The sequence below is a fragment of the Taudactylus pleione genome, unplaced genomic scaffold, assembly GCF_031769625.1.
Source record: "Taudactylus pleione unplaced genomic scaffold, aTauple2 ptg000017l, whole genome shotgun sequence".
NCBI classification, from domain to species: Eukaryota; Metazoa; Chordata; class Amphibia; order Anura; family Myobatrachidae; genus Taudactylus; species Taudactylus pleione.
Window position 1 is genome coordinate 9,280,519 of NW_028284419.1, and position 18,082 is coordinate 9,298,600.

At 42.4% G+C, this 18,082-nt stretch overlaps 1 protein-coding gene across 1 annotated transcript in view; it reads left to right on the top strand.

Moving 5' to 3' along the window:
• DNM3 (dynamin 3) overlaps positions 1–18,082 on the top strand; it is a 552,421-nt gene that overhangs the window by 38,201 nt on the left and 496,138 nt on the right. The window contains exons 5-7 of the mRNA XM_088481814.1: positions 7,146–7,244; positions 10,186–10,346; positions 14,656–14,798. Coding sequence (XP_088337940.1) covers positions 7,146–7,244; positions 10,186–10,346; positions 14,656–14,798 — 403 coding nt within the window. The remainder of the gene's footprint in view (positions 1–7,145; positions 7,245–10,185; positions 10,347–14,655; positions 14,799–18,082) is intronic.

The window sequence follows — 18,082 nt, forward strand, 5'->3', positions numbered from 1 at the left end:
TGCGAGTTTGGCAGAAACAAACAAAGATCAGTGTGATTTGTGTATGTTTCTGCTGGTAAACTACCTATTGTTAGGCAGCGTCTTCTGTCATTCCGCGTAGTATAGGTATATGTGATAACACATATACTGTACCTACACTTGTACGAGTTTGAACGAGACAGTCATTTTTTAGTTTTTCCAAGACCCATTGGATGCTACATGGAGAAGAGGACCGAATCTACGCCAGGACGTAGGTGAGTATAGTATTTTTTTTTTTTTACAGGTAACCCATTGGAATACAGTACTACTTGGACAAGGGGACCGAACAGCTGGCAGTAGTAAGTATGTTTGAGTGTGGTAGGTGTGCTCAATAAAATTGTACATTCTATGGTGAGTGTCTCTTGTGTTTTTTTTACTTTTTTTTACAGCGGAGTTCTGGCTGTCTGTAGTTCCTCGAGTGCAAAAGGGCAAGCACGCTGGCACCTGTAGTCCCACGGTAAAAAACAATAGTTTATATCTATTTTCACCACTATTACCCCCGTACCCAAAGCCTAGGGGTGTGGGGAAGAACCCCGGACTTCAGTGTCAGCCGGGCGTGCTCGGGACAGGGGAGTCCCCTTTATTGGGGGGGGTCCTCAACTCCCCTGAGATTCCCGGCTAGGGCTGACCGGCTTAGGGTGATTTGGCCGGGGAGACCCGGTGAAAGGGTCCCCTGGTGTGGTATTACACCCCGGCCGGATTTGAGCCCAGTGCTGGTTTTAAAAATCGGGGATCCCTACGCATTTTTTTCCCCCCTATTTTTAAAACCAGGACAGGCTCAGCAGTCCATTGCTGGTTCCTAAAATACGGGGTAACTCTACTAGTGTTTTCCTCCATATCTTTAGGAACCAGGTCTGGCTGAGCAGCCCGGGGCTGGTTATGCTTTTGGGGATGGACCCTACGTCATTAACAAAAAAAAAAATGTAACCCTTATTTTTTTTTTTACAGCAAAAACACACAAGCAGCCTTCACATACTTTTCACTGATTAAGTGCAGGCTACTTGTTCGGGAGTGTTTGGCTGCGGTCAGACACTTGCAACCCAGGTGAGAAATCTTGTTCTAATAGACCATCTGAAAACTAGATCTCTGCTAAATATGCTTCTTGGTAAATTTGAGAGTTTCAGAAGCCTCAAATCACCCGAGCTTCAGCGATGCAAATAGAGTTTGGGATAAAAAAAACCCTTGATCAGACGCGATTCTTGGTAAATTTACCCCTAGGGATGGGGAGGATCCCCTCCCAACTTGGCTTCCAATATTTAAGGAGCACGCAAATTAGAAAGAGGAAGGTCCCTTTTGCAAGGGATGGGGCTCCATACTACTTAATGGGGGTGAGTCTATTCAGCGTGATGCTGAATAGTGAATAGCCCCTGTTAAGTCCGACTACAGGATTTCTGTTCGCACCCTCCTGAGGTGTGAGCAGACATCAGCCGGCTGCGATGCTGTTTCTGTTTTAGCACGGTGCTAACAGCCTCGCGGTTCTCGCGGTTGGCACTCTTTGGACAATGCCGGTTACCGACACTAAACACCCTGCTTAAGGCGCAGTAACTGGCAATTTCTGACTTAAGTGGTACTAGTCAGACTTAGGGCCTGATTCAGCAAGGATCTCAAAGAAGAGTTCACTCGCAGTCGGCCGATGTTGCGTCTCTGCGCATGCATGTGCATCTCAGAGTCAGTCATTGAGATCAAGTAAGGGATCGCACGGCATACGCAATTAGCACGGAGAGACCTCCGATGTTGATTGACAGGAAGTGCTGTTTGTGGGTGGTGACGGGGGTGTTCGGGCGAACGCAGGCGTGCCTATGCATCTGAACGGCGTTACGGGGGTGTGCATAATTAAGCTTGTGAGGCGGCATACGTAGCTGTATGTCTCGATGCACACAGGAAACTGTCACAATCCTGCGGCAGGTCAGAACTAGCACAGTTGTGCGTATGGGTTCGATGGTTCTCGATGTTACCGATGTTTTCGCAAGCCTGCGTACTGATCAAGCAAACAGTAAAGGGAGGTGGGCTGGCTTTATGTAGTGCTGGGCGTCTGCATCTTGCGTTGCGATTGCCGAGTGTATGCATTCATTAGCATGTTCTCGCAGCGGCCAGGTGCGTGCGGTCTCTTTGTGATCCTTGCTGAAACAGGCCCTTAGTGCGTTGAATTGAATAGCTCTGGGAACTCCTTCCCGGGGCTATTCAGCATTGCGCTAAATTTAATCGCCCCCTTTGTATTCTCACGAGACAATGTTACACTGCACTATGTAAAACATGGAGTTTTAATTTGATTGCTGTGTGGAGAAGATTGCCACCCAGTGGCATTGCCCTGTAATTATATATGCATGAAATTGCTTAACAGCATTCATTTAATCAGTTCACCACACTTATTACTTATTCTGAAGCGCCTTACAGAAAATATTTGGCTATTCACATCACTTTCTGCCTCAGTGGAGCTTATACATGCTCTTTGATATAAAATAAAAAAACAGGAAATAGGTTTGAGGGAAAATTTGAGCTGGAGGATCAATCACAAGGCCATAACCTGCAATTCAGCAGACAGAATTAGTGTGCCTGCTCTGAGTTACAGAACTAGTGCAGCTCTGGGGAAAATGGCTGTACGGAGCAATGACGGTGCTAAGGTAGAGAGAAGGATTTACCTACTAGTTGGCAGTGTGGCTTTAGGGAAGCTTATTAAGTATTTTTTAAAGGCATGTAATATCTGTGCTATGACACTAGGTGGCAGTCTTCTCCATGACATGCAGAAAATATGGTCTCTAATCAATATGGTTTTTATTGCATGCCACCGTAATGTAATTGTAATGGGTGGCATTTTTGCTAGTTGCTCTAGAAATTAGGTTCAGGTTGTCCTGAATGCAACTTACAGCTCTTTGTAGCTGTCACTGGAAACTCATCACAATGTATGTTTAATGGCCAAATTAAATTCATACACGGCTAAGTTTTATTTCATGGGTCAAATTGTAGAAGTCCAAACTAGAAAAGGTGCTCTCTTAGATTAAGCAATACAGAACATATTCAAAAAAAGAGATCAGAATTTAGTAATCAGAATTTAGTTTTCTTTGAATTAAGAAGGTCAATTTCCCCATGCAGTGATATCAGTTTAACACAAAGGGGATGTACAGTCAGGTGCATAAATATTGGGACATTGACAGAATTTTCATATTTTGGCCTCTATTCACCACCACAATGGCTTTGAAATGAAACAAACAAGATGTGCTTTAACTGCAGACTTTCAGATTTAATTTGAGTGTAATTACATCCAAATCAGGTGAACGGTGTAGGAATTACAGCGGTTTCTATATGTGCCTCCCACTTTTTTAAGGGGACAAAAGTAATGGGACAAACTAAACAATCCTAAATCTAACTTTCACTTTTTGATACTTTGTTGCAAATCCTTTGCAGGCAATTACAGCCTGGAATCTGGAACGCATAGACATAACCAGACGCTGGGTTTCATCCCTGGTGATGCTCTGCCAGGCCTCTACTGCAAATGTCTTCAGTTCCTGCTTGTTCTTGGGGCATTTTCCCTTCAGTTTTGTCTTCATCAAGTGAAATGCATGCTCAATCGGATTCAGGTCAGGGGATTGACTTGGCCATTGCATAACATTCCACTTTTTAGCCTTAAAAAACTCTTTGGTTGCTTTTGCAGTATGCTTCGGGTCTTTGTCCATCTGCACTGTGAAGCGCCGTCCAATGAGTTCTGAAGCATTTGACTGAATATGAGCATAGAATATTGCCCAAAACACTTCAGAATTCATTCTGCTGGTTTTGTCAGCAGTCACATCATCAATAAATACAAGGTAACCAGTTCCATTGGCAGCCATACATGCCCACGCCATGACACTACCACCATCATGCTTCACTGATGAGGTGGTATGTTTTGGATCATGAGCAGTTCCTTTCCTTCTCCATACTCTTATCTTCCCATCACTCTGGTACAAGTTGATATTTGTCTCATCTGTCCATAGGATGTGGTTCCAGAACTGTAATGGCTTTTTTAGATGTTGTTTGGCAAACTCTAATCTGGTCTTCCTGTTTTTGAGGCTCTCCAATGGTTTACATCTTGTGGTGAACCTTCTATATTCACTCTCGTGAAGTCTTCTCTTGATTGTTGACTTTGACACATATACACCTACCTCCTGGAGATTGTTCTTGATTTGGCCAACTGTTGTGAAGGGTTTTTTCTTCACCAGAGAAATAATTGTTCGGTCATCCACCACAGTTGTTTTCCGTGGTCTTCCGGGTCTTTTGGTGTTGCTGAGCTCTCCGGAGCGTTCTTTCTTTTTAAGAATGTTCCAAACAGTTGATTTGGCCACACCTAATGTTTTTGCTATCTCTCTGATGGGTTTGTTTTGATTTTTCAGCCTAATGATGGCTTGCTTCACTGATAGTGACAGCTCTTTGGATCTCATATTGAGAGTCGACAGCAACTGATTCCAAATGCAAATGTCACACCTAGAATCAACTCCAGACCCTTTACCTGCTTAATTAATAATGAAATAATGAGGGAATAGCCCACACCTGTCCATGAAATAGCTTTTGAGTTGATAGTCCCATTACTTTTGGCCCCTTAAAAAGTGGGAGGCACATATAGAAACCGTTGTAATTCCTACACCGTTCACCTGATTTGGATGTAATTACCCTCAAATTAAATCTGAAAGTCTGCAGTTAAAGCACATCTTGTTTGTTTCATTTCAAAGCCATTGTGGTGGTGAATAGAGGCCAAAATATGAAAATTCTGTCAATGTCCCAATATTTATGCACCTGACTGTATGTATAGATTGTAAGCTCCACTGGGGCAGGGAATGATGTGAATGGCCAAATATTCTCTGTAAAGCGCTGTGGAATATGTGTTCTCTATATAATTAGCTGGTAATAATATGTAATAGCCTGAGGACTGCAGGCATCGGCGAGTCCCGTGTGAGACTGCCCAATGTTTTAAAGTAGCAGTCATTTAAAAGACAAAATCAACCTAGTTTTGCCTTTTAAATGCTGCTACTTTAAAACATTGGGCAGTCTCGCACGGGACTCGCAGATGCCTGCAGTCCTCAGGCTATTACATTAACCCTATAGACTTGATAAAGTGATTTAAGTGTAGTGTGGTAGCCTCTATTTTACTATATCCATTGTGTATAACAGTTTCATAACACACAGAGTTGTGCTTCTCACACACTACTGTCATTTATTTGGGGGACGGTGGTCTGGCTCTTACACTTTCATCCTGGCTCCTAGATTTTAGAAAAAATTGTCAAGCACTGCTTTACACTACCCTGTGTCTGGGTTCACTGTACATCCAGTGTCCCTCTGTGTCTGGATTACTGAGCTTCCTTAAACTACCCTGCGTCCAGATCTTCCGAGTTACCCAAACCATTCAGTATCTGACCTCCCATTATTCCTCGTAACTTCACACTAATCTGTGCCTGGGTCTCTTCATAGAGCATACCAGTGCATAATTCCACTAATTTTACTAGTGTCAGTCCCTGGTCTCCTCGTCACTCCCAGGTACCTAACCAGAGGGCCGCGACCTGCTCACTCGTTGCAGGCAAAATCCTAATCCCAATAGGAGGGGTCACTAGTGAAGTCCACCGAGTTGGTTAGACTCCGTGCCTCTGGTTAGGTCTAGCCAACACCTGAGTTTGTCTTTTATTGAGGGAACTAGTACTGTCACTTCTCTAGCTGTCACTTCTCTAGCTGTCACCTAGCCATCTGCACCCCCCGGCTCCCTGACCTCCACAGAGGAATTCCTTGTACCGGATCGTGACAGTGGGATCGTGAGCCTACATACAGATGTGTTCAAATACATCTATCCTCCGTGCGCCACAAGACATGTTACGCATAAGGCGTGAGTGCCGTGTGACTCTGTAGCACTGAGCGTCTTTTCATTTTACCCTCAAATGCGTCTTATCCACACAACGGTACGAATAGAACTCACAATCAGCTTCTGCTGATTAAAATGTTTCATGCCTATGTTCTGTGTGCAACTGCGGGTCTTTCTGCATGCGTAGTGCAACGTTATAGTGGCGGCGGCTGTGACACTGTAACGTAACGTTTCGCATGCAAATACACCCACAGTTGCCCACTGAACATAGGCATGCCAAAAATAATTTTAATCAGCAAAAGCTGTATGTGCATTCTATCCTCACTGCTATGCGAATAAGACACAGTTGAAAGTAAAAAGTTGCACAAAAAGACGCTCGGCGCTACCGAGTCACGCCACTGCATGGTCAACTAGAAGGGCTGTTTAACGCACAAGGAGGCTAAATGTATGTGGGTACATATGTAGATTATCCTATCGATGGACAGAAAAAAATTGTGAATCCCTTCTTTATGGAAGGAAGATGGGAAAACTCATAATAAATCATATGTATAAAAGAAAAACACTGTAATTTGTTACTAAGTGCAGTAGGTTAGGTGCAAATAGATCTGTTTTAATGAAATTGGGCCAATATCTGCAAATGCTGTGTTTTGGATTTGCTGAGAAAAGATCAGTTAGAGCCAGAATGACAGCATTGTTACACAATTGTAATCTCATATTAAAGTCCTATTACTGTATCTACCTACCACTGAACGTGTCTTAGGTTCATACTGTAGCTTCTTCATCAGAGTTATAATAAATTAAGAAACCAAACTCAACTTTTCCCATTAATTTATTTGGTGCTTAGTAGACAATATTACTACTTTGGAATTTATAGTAAAGCACTTAGCATCATCAACACTGTTTCATTCCTGGTGGTGTAGGTACCAGCTAGATCAATTATGCATGTGCTGGTAGGATATAACCTTAAAGCTTCCTGGTGTTGAAAGACAAATTGGTTACAAGTTACAACTAAAGGTACCTTGCACAGGTCAGTGAATGGCAAATACCTGCAGAGATAAAGGGCTCAATGGGCTGCGATCACTTTTGTGCGAGTTCAAGCTGCTGTAAAGTGCGGCTGTTGCAGCGATATCGCGTCTAATTGGATGGACCCCAAAGTATTTAATGCAATAAAGGATTGTGCCTTAAGACACCCATTAAAGTAATTAATATATAAGACATTACCTTTAATAGATTATGTGCATAGCCGAGAAAGGCAAATAAAAAAAAATGTTTTGTATTGATTAGACTTTTACTATGTTTTGCATTGAAGGTCTCAGAACAATTGGTGTAATCACAAAACTGGACCTCATGGATGAAGGAACTGATGCCCGGGAGATTTTGGAAAATAAGCTGCTTCCACTGCGCAGAGGTATTATTATTCAGACCCCATCACTGTGAGCCGGCTGCTGTAAGGGCTTCTACACTGCACTAATGTGTACAATGCTGTAAAAGTGATTGGTCGGGAGAAAGGTGGGGGGAGCATTCCTCGCTGGTGAAATACACTCATTTGCCGACCACAATGTCGCTGAATGACCCTCATTCTTTAAAATGATTTTACCTTTTTACTGTCACATGCCATTGGCAAGATAACCCATTTAAATTGCTGTCATTGTTTTTGAAAGTTTATTTTAGTACTGCCTGGGATCTGAAATACTTCTGGAAGCTTTAGGGATGTTCTGTTATTTTATTTAAATACTAATACTATTGACCCAGCATACAGTATGCATTATAGTGGAGGGGTTAAGTTGGGACATATTTTGGGATAAGTGAAGAGATTATTATTATTATCCTTTATTTATATGGCGCCACAAGTGTTTTGTAGTGCCTTACATAGTACATAAGCAAATAAGTGAACAAGAAACCAGTGAGTTATAGCAACAGGGTGTAAGTGTTAGGTGCCCTAGTGGGGAGTAAGGAGTAGATGAAAGTATATGTAAGGAGAAGCACATGAGGATAGAGGGCCCTGCTCGTGAGAGCTTACATTCTAATGGGGAGGAATGTATGTTGGTGTCATTTTCTTGATAGCCTTCTATGTTTATAGCAGCAAATGTATTGCAACTTTTAACTAAAGCCCATGGCATATATATATATGTACAGTGTGTGTGTGTGTGTGTGTGTGTGTGTGTATATATATATATATATATATATATATGTGTACAGTGTGTGTGTATATATATATATATATATATATTTATTTATTTATATATATATATATATATATATATACTGAGAAACATGCAGGGTGACCAGCCTGTAGGGGTCAACGTTTCAGTGATCTTTAATAACTTTCGTTACATGCCTTTTATACAGTTATCACCCAGTGCTCATGCACGCTGACACAGCTCCTGGCGTGGTTGCAATGATGTCCTTCTTGATATTACTACTGACACTCGACCTGTCAAACCCTACTTTTGTATATGCTCTAGTAACTAATGCAGCATAATACCAATCCACACCCCCTTTACCACATTATCCCCTTACTATTCCTCACCTTCGTACTTACTAATCTTTTCCTCTTCCTTCTACCTGCATTATCAGTGTCCTGGGATGTTACATTACATTTGTTGTACACTTACAGATCATTTCCTACTAATCCTAATCCCAGTACTCACTTTGGGGTTGATGGAGAGTGAGGACTAAACCAGTTTGTGTAGTGTAACTTACACAGAATCGTTCTGCGAATGCCCAGAAAAGTGACTACACCAGTATGTACCTATGCAGAGTTGCGTGATTCTAACACTTACACCAGTCTAAAGTGGTGGGATGTGGTATGAAAGGGAAAGGACAGAAAGAATAAGGGCACCTTTGCGTAATTACAGACACATACAGACTAGCTGCCAGATGCGTATGCAGAATGCCTGAGAAATATGTAAAGCTTAGTATATTCTATTTTTGCACTTTTTTCTTTTAGTGTTAATTATGCCCATTTTTCGACCAATTCTACATCAGTTGAAAAATCTTCTGTTGTTGGTACATGCTTTGCAATGTTTCTTGTTTTCAGATTTCAGTTACTGCTTAGCCCTTGTTTACACGCAGAAACTTGGTAAAGACTTGAAAACAAACTCTCAATTTACACATCTTTCTAATTATGAATTTGGAACAGGTTTTATGTTGGCATTTCATGCAGTGTGCTTTTAACAGTATAATCTAAGCAATGATAGCGTACTATGGCCTGTATCCAATTTGAGGCGAAAAGTCCAGACTTTTCGCCTGCTGGACTTTTCGCCTCTTTTGCCTGTTTTCCAGGTGGAAAAGTACCGCGCACATGCCCAATAATCCCCGTTTTCAATTTCATAGGACGCGAAAACGGGACACGGCGAAACTAGGAGCGGCGAAAAAAATTGGGAATTTTCGGGAAAACATCTTATCACCCCTCTAAAGATGTCCAGACATGGGGGATCACTATGGGTACCCCTGTTTTTGCCTGCTGAAGGGAAGTCGGGTTTTTAAATAGCCACGGCAGGTGCATAAATGCGACTTTGAAGAAGTTGATGCAGAAGAGCATTTAGCAATTTTTGGGGAGAAAAATAACTATGCCCATCATATTTGGGGTACATGAAAATGGGTGCAAGCATATTTTTAAGTCATTAAAATGATTTTTAAAAATTCTTCAAAAATGCCCCTGCCGCTACTACCCGCAATGAAGAAAACACCTGCCGCATACTTTGGAACCCTTCTGGAATCTATTTTGCTTCTTTAGGATTTGTTCCCACATTTTTTTATTTTTTGTTTAACCCCAAAATTCAAATTAATTTTTTGGGGTGTCCCGATTTTTTTTTTTTAACTTTATTTGACACACAGTGTTTTTAGTGGGCATTCCCAGGGGTGCAGGCTATTTTTTTTAAGCCTGCACCCCTAAACCCCAATTCTGCACTTTTTTTCGCCAGCTAAACACTGGAGAAAAATTATCCCCGTTTTTTTACATTGGCTTTTCGCAGCGGCGAAAAGTCAATGTAATTGAATACGGGGATAATTGCAATAAGCGAATATGATGTAATCTGTGATAAATTATCGCCGATGACTGGTTTTCGTCTGGAATTGAATACGGCCCTATGACAGGTAAAATAGAATGTGATCATTTTTAAAAGTTCTATAATCTTAAATGCGGTGTGAAACTTTTATAATGCAATGGTGGCAATGGCATTACTCATTTATGTTATGTGTGTTCATGTTTTTTTGCACCACCTCTTAGAACTTTGATTAGTAAAGTTTGTATTGTTTTCATATAACATCATGTAATATGTAGGTTAAATATAATAATGTACATTTGTTTTTGTTTTTTTCCTATTTGCACTCAATCACTGTTTCAGGTTATGTTGGAGTTGTTAACCGAAGTCAAAAAGATATTGATGGTAAAAAGGATATACAAGCTGCTTTGTTAGCAGAAAGGACATTTTTCCTATCTCATCCTTCTTACAAGCACATAGCAGATCGTATGGGAACCCCACACCTTCAGAAAGTCCTCAATCAGGTATTGGAAGTACTGTAGATGAAGTTTGCAGATCCTTCATACTGCAAAAATATACTAAATGCATGTGCATTGCTAATATTTTTTAGGAGGTATTCACCAGAAAACTTGTTTCTATTATGTTTATTATTTGGGTCCCAAATGCACCCTAAATTTTAAACTGACTTAATCAGTCATTGACAGCTTTGGACAGGAACCAACCTTTGTTCTCATTTGGACAGCCTCATAGCATACAGTATCTAAATACTAGATTTAAATTTGCAGGCATAAAATACAACTGCAGAAACTTAAGTGTAGGGACAAATTTTTGCATGCACATAGTTACCAGCAGTTGTCCTGGATTTCAGGTTATGATGTAGTAAACAGTACAGGGAAAGGCATGCTGAAGTCCAGATGAATATTGTTTCTTATTAAATTCCCTTCTTACAGTTTGGATGAATTCTCCAGAGAGCATATAGATTTATTAAAATCCACCTTAATGGGATTTATGCACACATCTCATCTTAACTAAATATCATCGGCTGATTTAAACAAAATTTGCTCATTTCTCAGAATTATAAACTCTTGTTTATAGCGCAAGAATAAAATCCTCTATCACAATAATATCAGTTGGGAGCCATACAGTCACATCTCCAGTCTTGCAGATGCATAGTGGCCTGAGCCCTTGCTGAGATACATCCGCTTCCCGATATTATCCTCAGAGTACAGAAAATCAACCTACAGATGCATCGCTCAGTCTCCAGCAATTTCTGCCTCAGTGTAAGAAATTTTTAACACACACACATACACACTAGGGTTCATTTTTGTTGGGAGCCATTTAACCTACCTGTATAGTTTTTGGAGTGTAGGAGGAAACTGTAGTACCCGGAGGAAACCACGCAAGCACTGGGAGAATATACAAACTCCACACAGGGCCGTAGAGGGAATTGAACCCACAACCTCAGAGCTGTGAGGCAGGAATGCTCACCATCACACCGTCTGTACTGCCCCAGGTCCGCTACTAAAACTGGTGCTCACTGTAAAACAGTTTCTCTGCTTTTGGCTCAAATAATCAATTGAAGATGATACATTCTGTTGAGAGGAACTAAATTGACTTTTCCCATAACATCTACATTGAAATCCATTTAGCAAAAAAGTAATTTTTGTATGTGACACAATTGATCAGTGTAAATCATAAACTGCCTGGGTAAGCTGGCGCTTGTGGATGTAATAAATTGGAGAACAAGGTTTTTCTGGCGGTACCAGAAAACCCTGGATTCAATGGCATGCAGGTGAATGTAGTTCTAAAATGCCAGCATACTCTGGCAGCCATGGGAATGCTGGCATTTGTAGTTCTACAAGCAGTACCACACTTAAGCAGTTTGTCTGCAAGGGCTTTTTGGGATCAGTACTGTCACGTGGGTAGCACGTCTACCTTGCCCACCAACCTTCAATTTACTTAAAGTCCACCAAATCCCAATATATCAGGGGTGGCCAGAATTTTGGACTCTGTGATCTACTTTTAAAACTAAAAAAACCTTTTGTGATCCACCGAGCTCGAAAAAGGGGGTGTGGTATGCAAAAAAGGGGTCGTGACCTCACAATAAGGGATGAGGGGTCTGTCCTGACGAAATCACACATACAGATGGTCCACATACATCTAGCCTCCTGGTGCGTTAAACAGCTCTTCTAGTTGCGCCATGCCGTGGTGTGACTCAATAGCGCCGAGCTATTATACGTTACAGTGTCAGCACAAGAGAATATGGGCATGCTGCATATCATTTTAATCAGCATAAGCTGCTTGTGCTATCTATTCACATCGTTGCGTGAATAAGATGCACTTGAAGGTAAAAGATGCACAAAAAGACGCTCTGCGCTACCGAATCATACTGAGCTCCCTTGTTATGTGTGGTGCGACTTGTAGCGCACAGGGGGATAGATGTATGTGGGCACATCTGTAGTATCCCCAATTCAAATTACTCCACACAGCAGCACAATCTTATTCATATTACACCACATAGTAGTGTCCCTTATTCACAGTACGACACACAGTAGTGCCCCTTATACACAATGACGACAGTAGTGCCCCTTGTACACAATGACAACAGTAGTTCCCCTTATATAATGACCACTGTAGTAGTGCCCCTTATGCAGTGCCCTCTCTAGTAGTTCCCCTTATATAGTAGTGCCCCCTGTAGTTATGCCCATTATGTAGTTACCCCTGTTGTTCTGCCCATTATGCAATGCCTCCTGTATTAGAGCCCATTATGCAATGCCCCCTGTGTAAGCACCCATTATGCAATGCCCCCTGTAATAGAGCCCATTATGCAATGCCGCCTGTTTTAGAGCCCCTTATACAGTACCCCAGTAGTGCCCTTTATAAAGTGCCCCTTATGCAATGCCCTTAGTAGTAGTGCCCCCTGTAGTTGTGCCCATTATGCAGTTTCTCAAGTAGTTGTGCAATTATGCAATGCCTCTTATATTAGAGCCCACTATGCAATGCCCCCTGTATTAGAGCCCCTTATGCAATGCTCCCAGTAGTGCCTCTTATACAGTGCCTCCAGTAGTGCCCCTTATGCAATGCCCCAGTTGTAGTGTCCCCTGTCGTTGTGCCCATTATGCAGTTTCCAATGTAGTTGTGCCCATTATGCAAAGCCCCCAGTAGAGCCCTTTAAACAGCGCCCTCAGTAGTGCCCCTTTCTACAATATTCCCAGTAGTGCCCCTTATACAGTGCCCCCGGTAATGCCCCTTATGCAGTGCCCCTGGTAATGCCCCTTATGCTGAGTGCTCCCTCCCCTTGGTAGTAGTTACCTGTCTTCACGCTGATCAGCACTCCAGCTTCACTCCGGCATAGACGCTGCCTGTGCCTGCCGCTGACAGCAGGCGCACAGGCTCCTCACATGTCGGGTGATGTCATGACCCGCCCTTCTTTAGGGTCTGATCACTTCAGAGACCAACGTTCCCAGTTACTGCAGCAAGTTGGTCGCAATCTACCGGAGGCAGCTCCGCGAGCTACCGATAGATCGCGATCGACCTTTTGGCCGGCCCTGCACTATATGATCTGCTTTAAAATATAAAAACTGTAACACACTGTCCTCTCCTCTTTTTATATGTTGTTGCTCTCACAGACTATAGCAACAGGTATAATCATTCCTAACATAACAAAATGTGTGGGTATGAGCCTAAAAGATATTGGGCTTACGTACGCTCGCTCTGAATCAAGGTGTTCTTTTTTTTTTTTTCCTGCCTCCAGGCCCCTAGCACAGCTGTGGGTGATCACCCACAGCTTGTGCGAGCGGCCTGGCGATGGTCGCGATTATCGCGACCATCGGGCTTGAGGTGAGACCCTGCGAGAGGGTCTTGGCTCCCGCAAGCCCGAGTGGACTTCCTGCTCTAATAGAGTGATGTCAGTAGGGCTCTAAAGGGCGTTTTTGCAGCCACCCCCCTTCCCCGCCTGCAAAATGGGGCGAGGTGTCAATCAACATCGACAGACGCCCGTCTTTTGTAGCTTCGGGATTTTCACCTCTGCCGGGCTTCCGATGTTGGGATTTGAACCGCTGGCTATGCGGCCGGCAGTAACTCATACTGCTTCCGTCATGATAATCAGAAACATGTGGTTCTCTTGCAGTTTTGCTAACTAGATCAAAGCTATGTACTAGCCATACCTAGGATTGATGCTATTACTGGTATAGTACAGTCCAGTACTTAGACCCTTATAGACAGGGTATGTTTTACCCCCAGTCCTCACCTATCTTTTGGTGTAACAGTGGGGAAACTGCAGGCTTGTCTTCTAGTTTTTCTTCAAAATGCTACCACAATGGCTTGAAATGTTTAAAGCATTATCCAAATTTGGCAGGTTTGTAGACCATGCAGACCCCCAGTTATGACACATTCAATACTTTTCACCCAGACTGGGATAGCCATTTGGAATATATTTATAACCTATATATGCCCCCCACCCCAAACCCCACAATGATAAAAATCCTGAGAAATTCAATTTTAAAATAACTGACTTTTGCCTATTTATAAATGTATCCACTTTTAAACTTGGTGGAAATTCAATTTTCTATTGCTTTAACTTGATGTATGTAAGTCTAGAAACTGTATTAGCCTACTTATCACTTTTCATTTTGCTGTAAATTTCAATATAAATCATTGGAACAAAACCCAATAATGTACTGCATTTTTCCACAAAAAGTTTGCCCCCAAACGGATACCAATAATTAGCAAACAATGGTGTTCTCATTAAGTGTATATGTTAAATTACTGTTTTCACTGTTTAAGCATTCTGAATATGCCACATTGGTTTGTTTTTTCTTTGTCTTTAAAAAGCAACTCACCAACCATATACGGGATACTTTACCCGAGCTCAGAAACAAACTACAAAGTCAGCTCCTTTCCTTAGAACATGATGTTGAGGTTTACAAAAGTTTTAAACCAGAGGATCCGTCATGGAAGACCAAAGCTTTGCTGCAGTAAGTAAATTGGTTTCTGTTTTAGTATTTATTTCTCAATACTAGTTTCTGTGACTGGCAAATGTTTTTGACCTGAGCGTTACCTCAACCCCCCATGGACTTTTTGTAATAGGCTGGGTGACCTGCTTTTACACACATGCTGACCATTATTATGTTGTTTTTTCAGTACTTCTTGTAAGACTAAAATATGAAGCAGTCAGGGAAGACATAAAATAAAAGATAGTATTGCTACTGCTTTATTACTAAAGGTGCAGAGGGTCTATGCGTATTATCTCGTAATGAATTTATGTAACCAACAAAATACAATGCAAGAGAGGTAATGGAGGGAGTTTATATAGCACAGTATTTTGTTGGTTACATAAATTCATTACGATATAATACGCATAGACCCTCTGCACCTTTAGTAATAAAAGCAATTAGTGAGTCACAAAAACAAGATGGAAGTGATCAGCCAGTGGGGTGCAAAGATTGGGATCAGTAAGGGAATCTGGAATTTCCTCTAGGTATTGCACAGTGAAGGATACCAGAAATAATGACTGACGCTTGAAGTAACTGCCTGCAAACTCGGCGATACTTATATGAGAAGGGACTCGCCACAAACAAACACAGCCAAATCTTGTGCACATCACTAAGGAGTTATACTAAGCATTCCAGAATCTCTAGAAACAGTGACTGCATTGAAATGAGGATATTGAGTACAACCTAATGAATGTCTGCTCATTTCTATTCTGACCATCAGCTACAAGTCACTGAGTTGGCCTCAGCAGTGTATACCATTTAACAGATAGGGCTCAGCTTTCTATAATAGTCACCTACACTACAAACTTACAAACTTACCAGTGGAAAGGATAGGTATTTTTTGGGTAGATTACAATGTTTCTGTTTAGTGCTTAGTCCTAGACATAATGTGCATGTGAATGTGATATAAAAATCAGGTTAACTTAATTCAACTCTGGTTTTTATCTGAGAAATTATGATTTTTTAATTTTATAAGAGATAACAGTCGTCCACATTGCCATACATAGGGAGTGGACAGAGAGCACATTTGTCAGTATTAAACAATGCACAGACAATAACTAACAAGACATAATTACACAATACAAAATTGTACAATGGCCAATCAGCAACAAATTGACAGAATATAAACAGAACAAGGAATTGCAGATCCAGCTATTAAAATACAGTGAGCGTCTGTGATAAGTACCACCTGTGTGATGTAGGCCAGTGTACAGGAGCATGGTCTCATGAAACATGTCTGATGAGACATGGGGACAGTGGTAGGGAAGAAAATACAAGGGAAGAGGTCAATGCTAATGAGTGCTTACTTTCTAGAGGGAGGGGGCAGGAGCATTAAGAAGCTTCAATGATGAGGTTCATTTTGAGAGCATCTTTGACGCCTTGGAGAATAGTGGCTAATAGTGGCATTGTGTTCCACAGGTACAGTGCGGGCAAAATTCTGAAGGTGGGAGTGCGAAGAGGTAATCAGTGTGGTAGTGAGGCAGTTGTTGTTGACAAAATAGAGGCTGTTGGAGGCAGTGTAGTTAGAAATTATGTTTGAGATGTAGGGGCGGAAGATTGGCTGAGTGCTTTATAGGTCAGGGGAAGGAGTTTGAACTTGATTCTGTGGAATGGAGGGGTTTTCAAGAGAAGAAGGTGATCAACATTGTCAAAGGGAGCAGAGATGTAGAGAAGGATAAAAATGTCACACGCTCCGGGGCTCGCTACAAGACAGGACGGCTGTCGATGTTGATCGACAGCTCGCCCCGTTTTGTAGGTGGGGAGGAGGGGTGGCTGCACAGGCTGTGGGTGGTCACTCATAGCTCTGCAAGCAGCCTTGAGGCCGGTCAAAAAAAAAAATAGGGACGCCCTGATTCAGAGCGAGCGCACGCAAATAGCGTGCGCCTCTGAATCAGGCCCTCAGGCCCATCATTCTCTGCAACTCCTCTACCTCCTCACAGCAATACATGAGGATGTCCTGGCTCAAGCCACCCAGGTTTATTCACACCTTCCAAGTCCCCTCTTCAGCCTCCAACGCCTGTTCCAGCCCAAACCAACCCTCAGGTGTGACATAATGTGTACAAATATAGCATATATTTAATTGTATAATTTGCAGCATGGATCATATGTGCTTTGTGGCAAATTGTAAATAAACCGAATGGGATAGCAGTATGTAAAGGTATTGGAAGGTGGCATCTGTTGTAATCTGACATTTCATGGGTCAGTTCGAACACCGGCTAGGCTGCACATGGCAAGGCGACATGAATTATCTGAGTACAAATGGGGCATGATAGTGGGTGCACGACGGATGAAACATTCCATTTCCGGAGTTGTGTGGACATTCAACATTCCTCGTGCGTACTGGGAATACCTCATGGAAGGCATTACCACCCACTGTAGACAACACAGTGGCCGACCACGGGTGATTAATTATCGTGACCAGCGGCGACTGGCCACAATAGTTGGTAACAGACAAGCGATACTGGCTCAAATCACATCCACTTTCAATTTCAGGAGGTGCCAGACACATATCCAGTAGGTCAGTGCTGCATTCTTTAGCTTCCATGAGATATGGGAGCTGAAGACCAGCCAGAGTGCACCAGTTAACACTACAACACCAGTCACAACACATCACCTGGGCTTGTGACATCGCTAATTGGACCATGGAGAACTGGCAACATGTGGTGTGGATCAGTCATGATTCCAGTTGTTTCGGGATGATGATAGGGTTCGGGTGTGACACAGACCCCATGAGGCCATGGACCACAGTTGTCAACAAGGCATCGTGCACTCCATAGTATTGTGGAGTGTGTTCACGTGGCATGGGTTGGGTCCACGGGTCCGCCTCAATACGTCATTGACCGGTGACTGCTATGTTACATTGCTTGATGAACATTTACAGCCCTTCATGGACTTCATGTACCCCCACAAGGGTAGAATATTCCAGCAGGATAATGCACCATGTCAACGGTCCAAAGTTGTCCAGAATTGGTATGAGGAGCATTCTGAAGAGTTCCGACGAATGGTGTGGCCACCACGTTTGCCCAACATGAACCCAAACAAGCCTTAATTGGACGTGGTGGAGAGGTCCATTTGCACCCATGATCCTGCACCTACAAATATCAGGGAGTTGTGGGAAACTATCCAGACGGCATGGGTCAACATCTCTCCAGTGGTCTTCTGTCCACTTGTGAAATCAATATCACATTGAATTGCTGCACTTTGCCGAGCTACAGGGGATTCTACATAATACTAGGCATCTATCCCATGACTTTTGGCACTTCGGT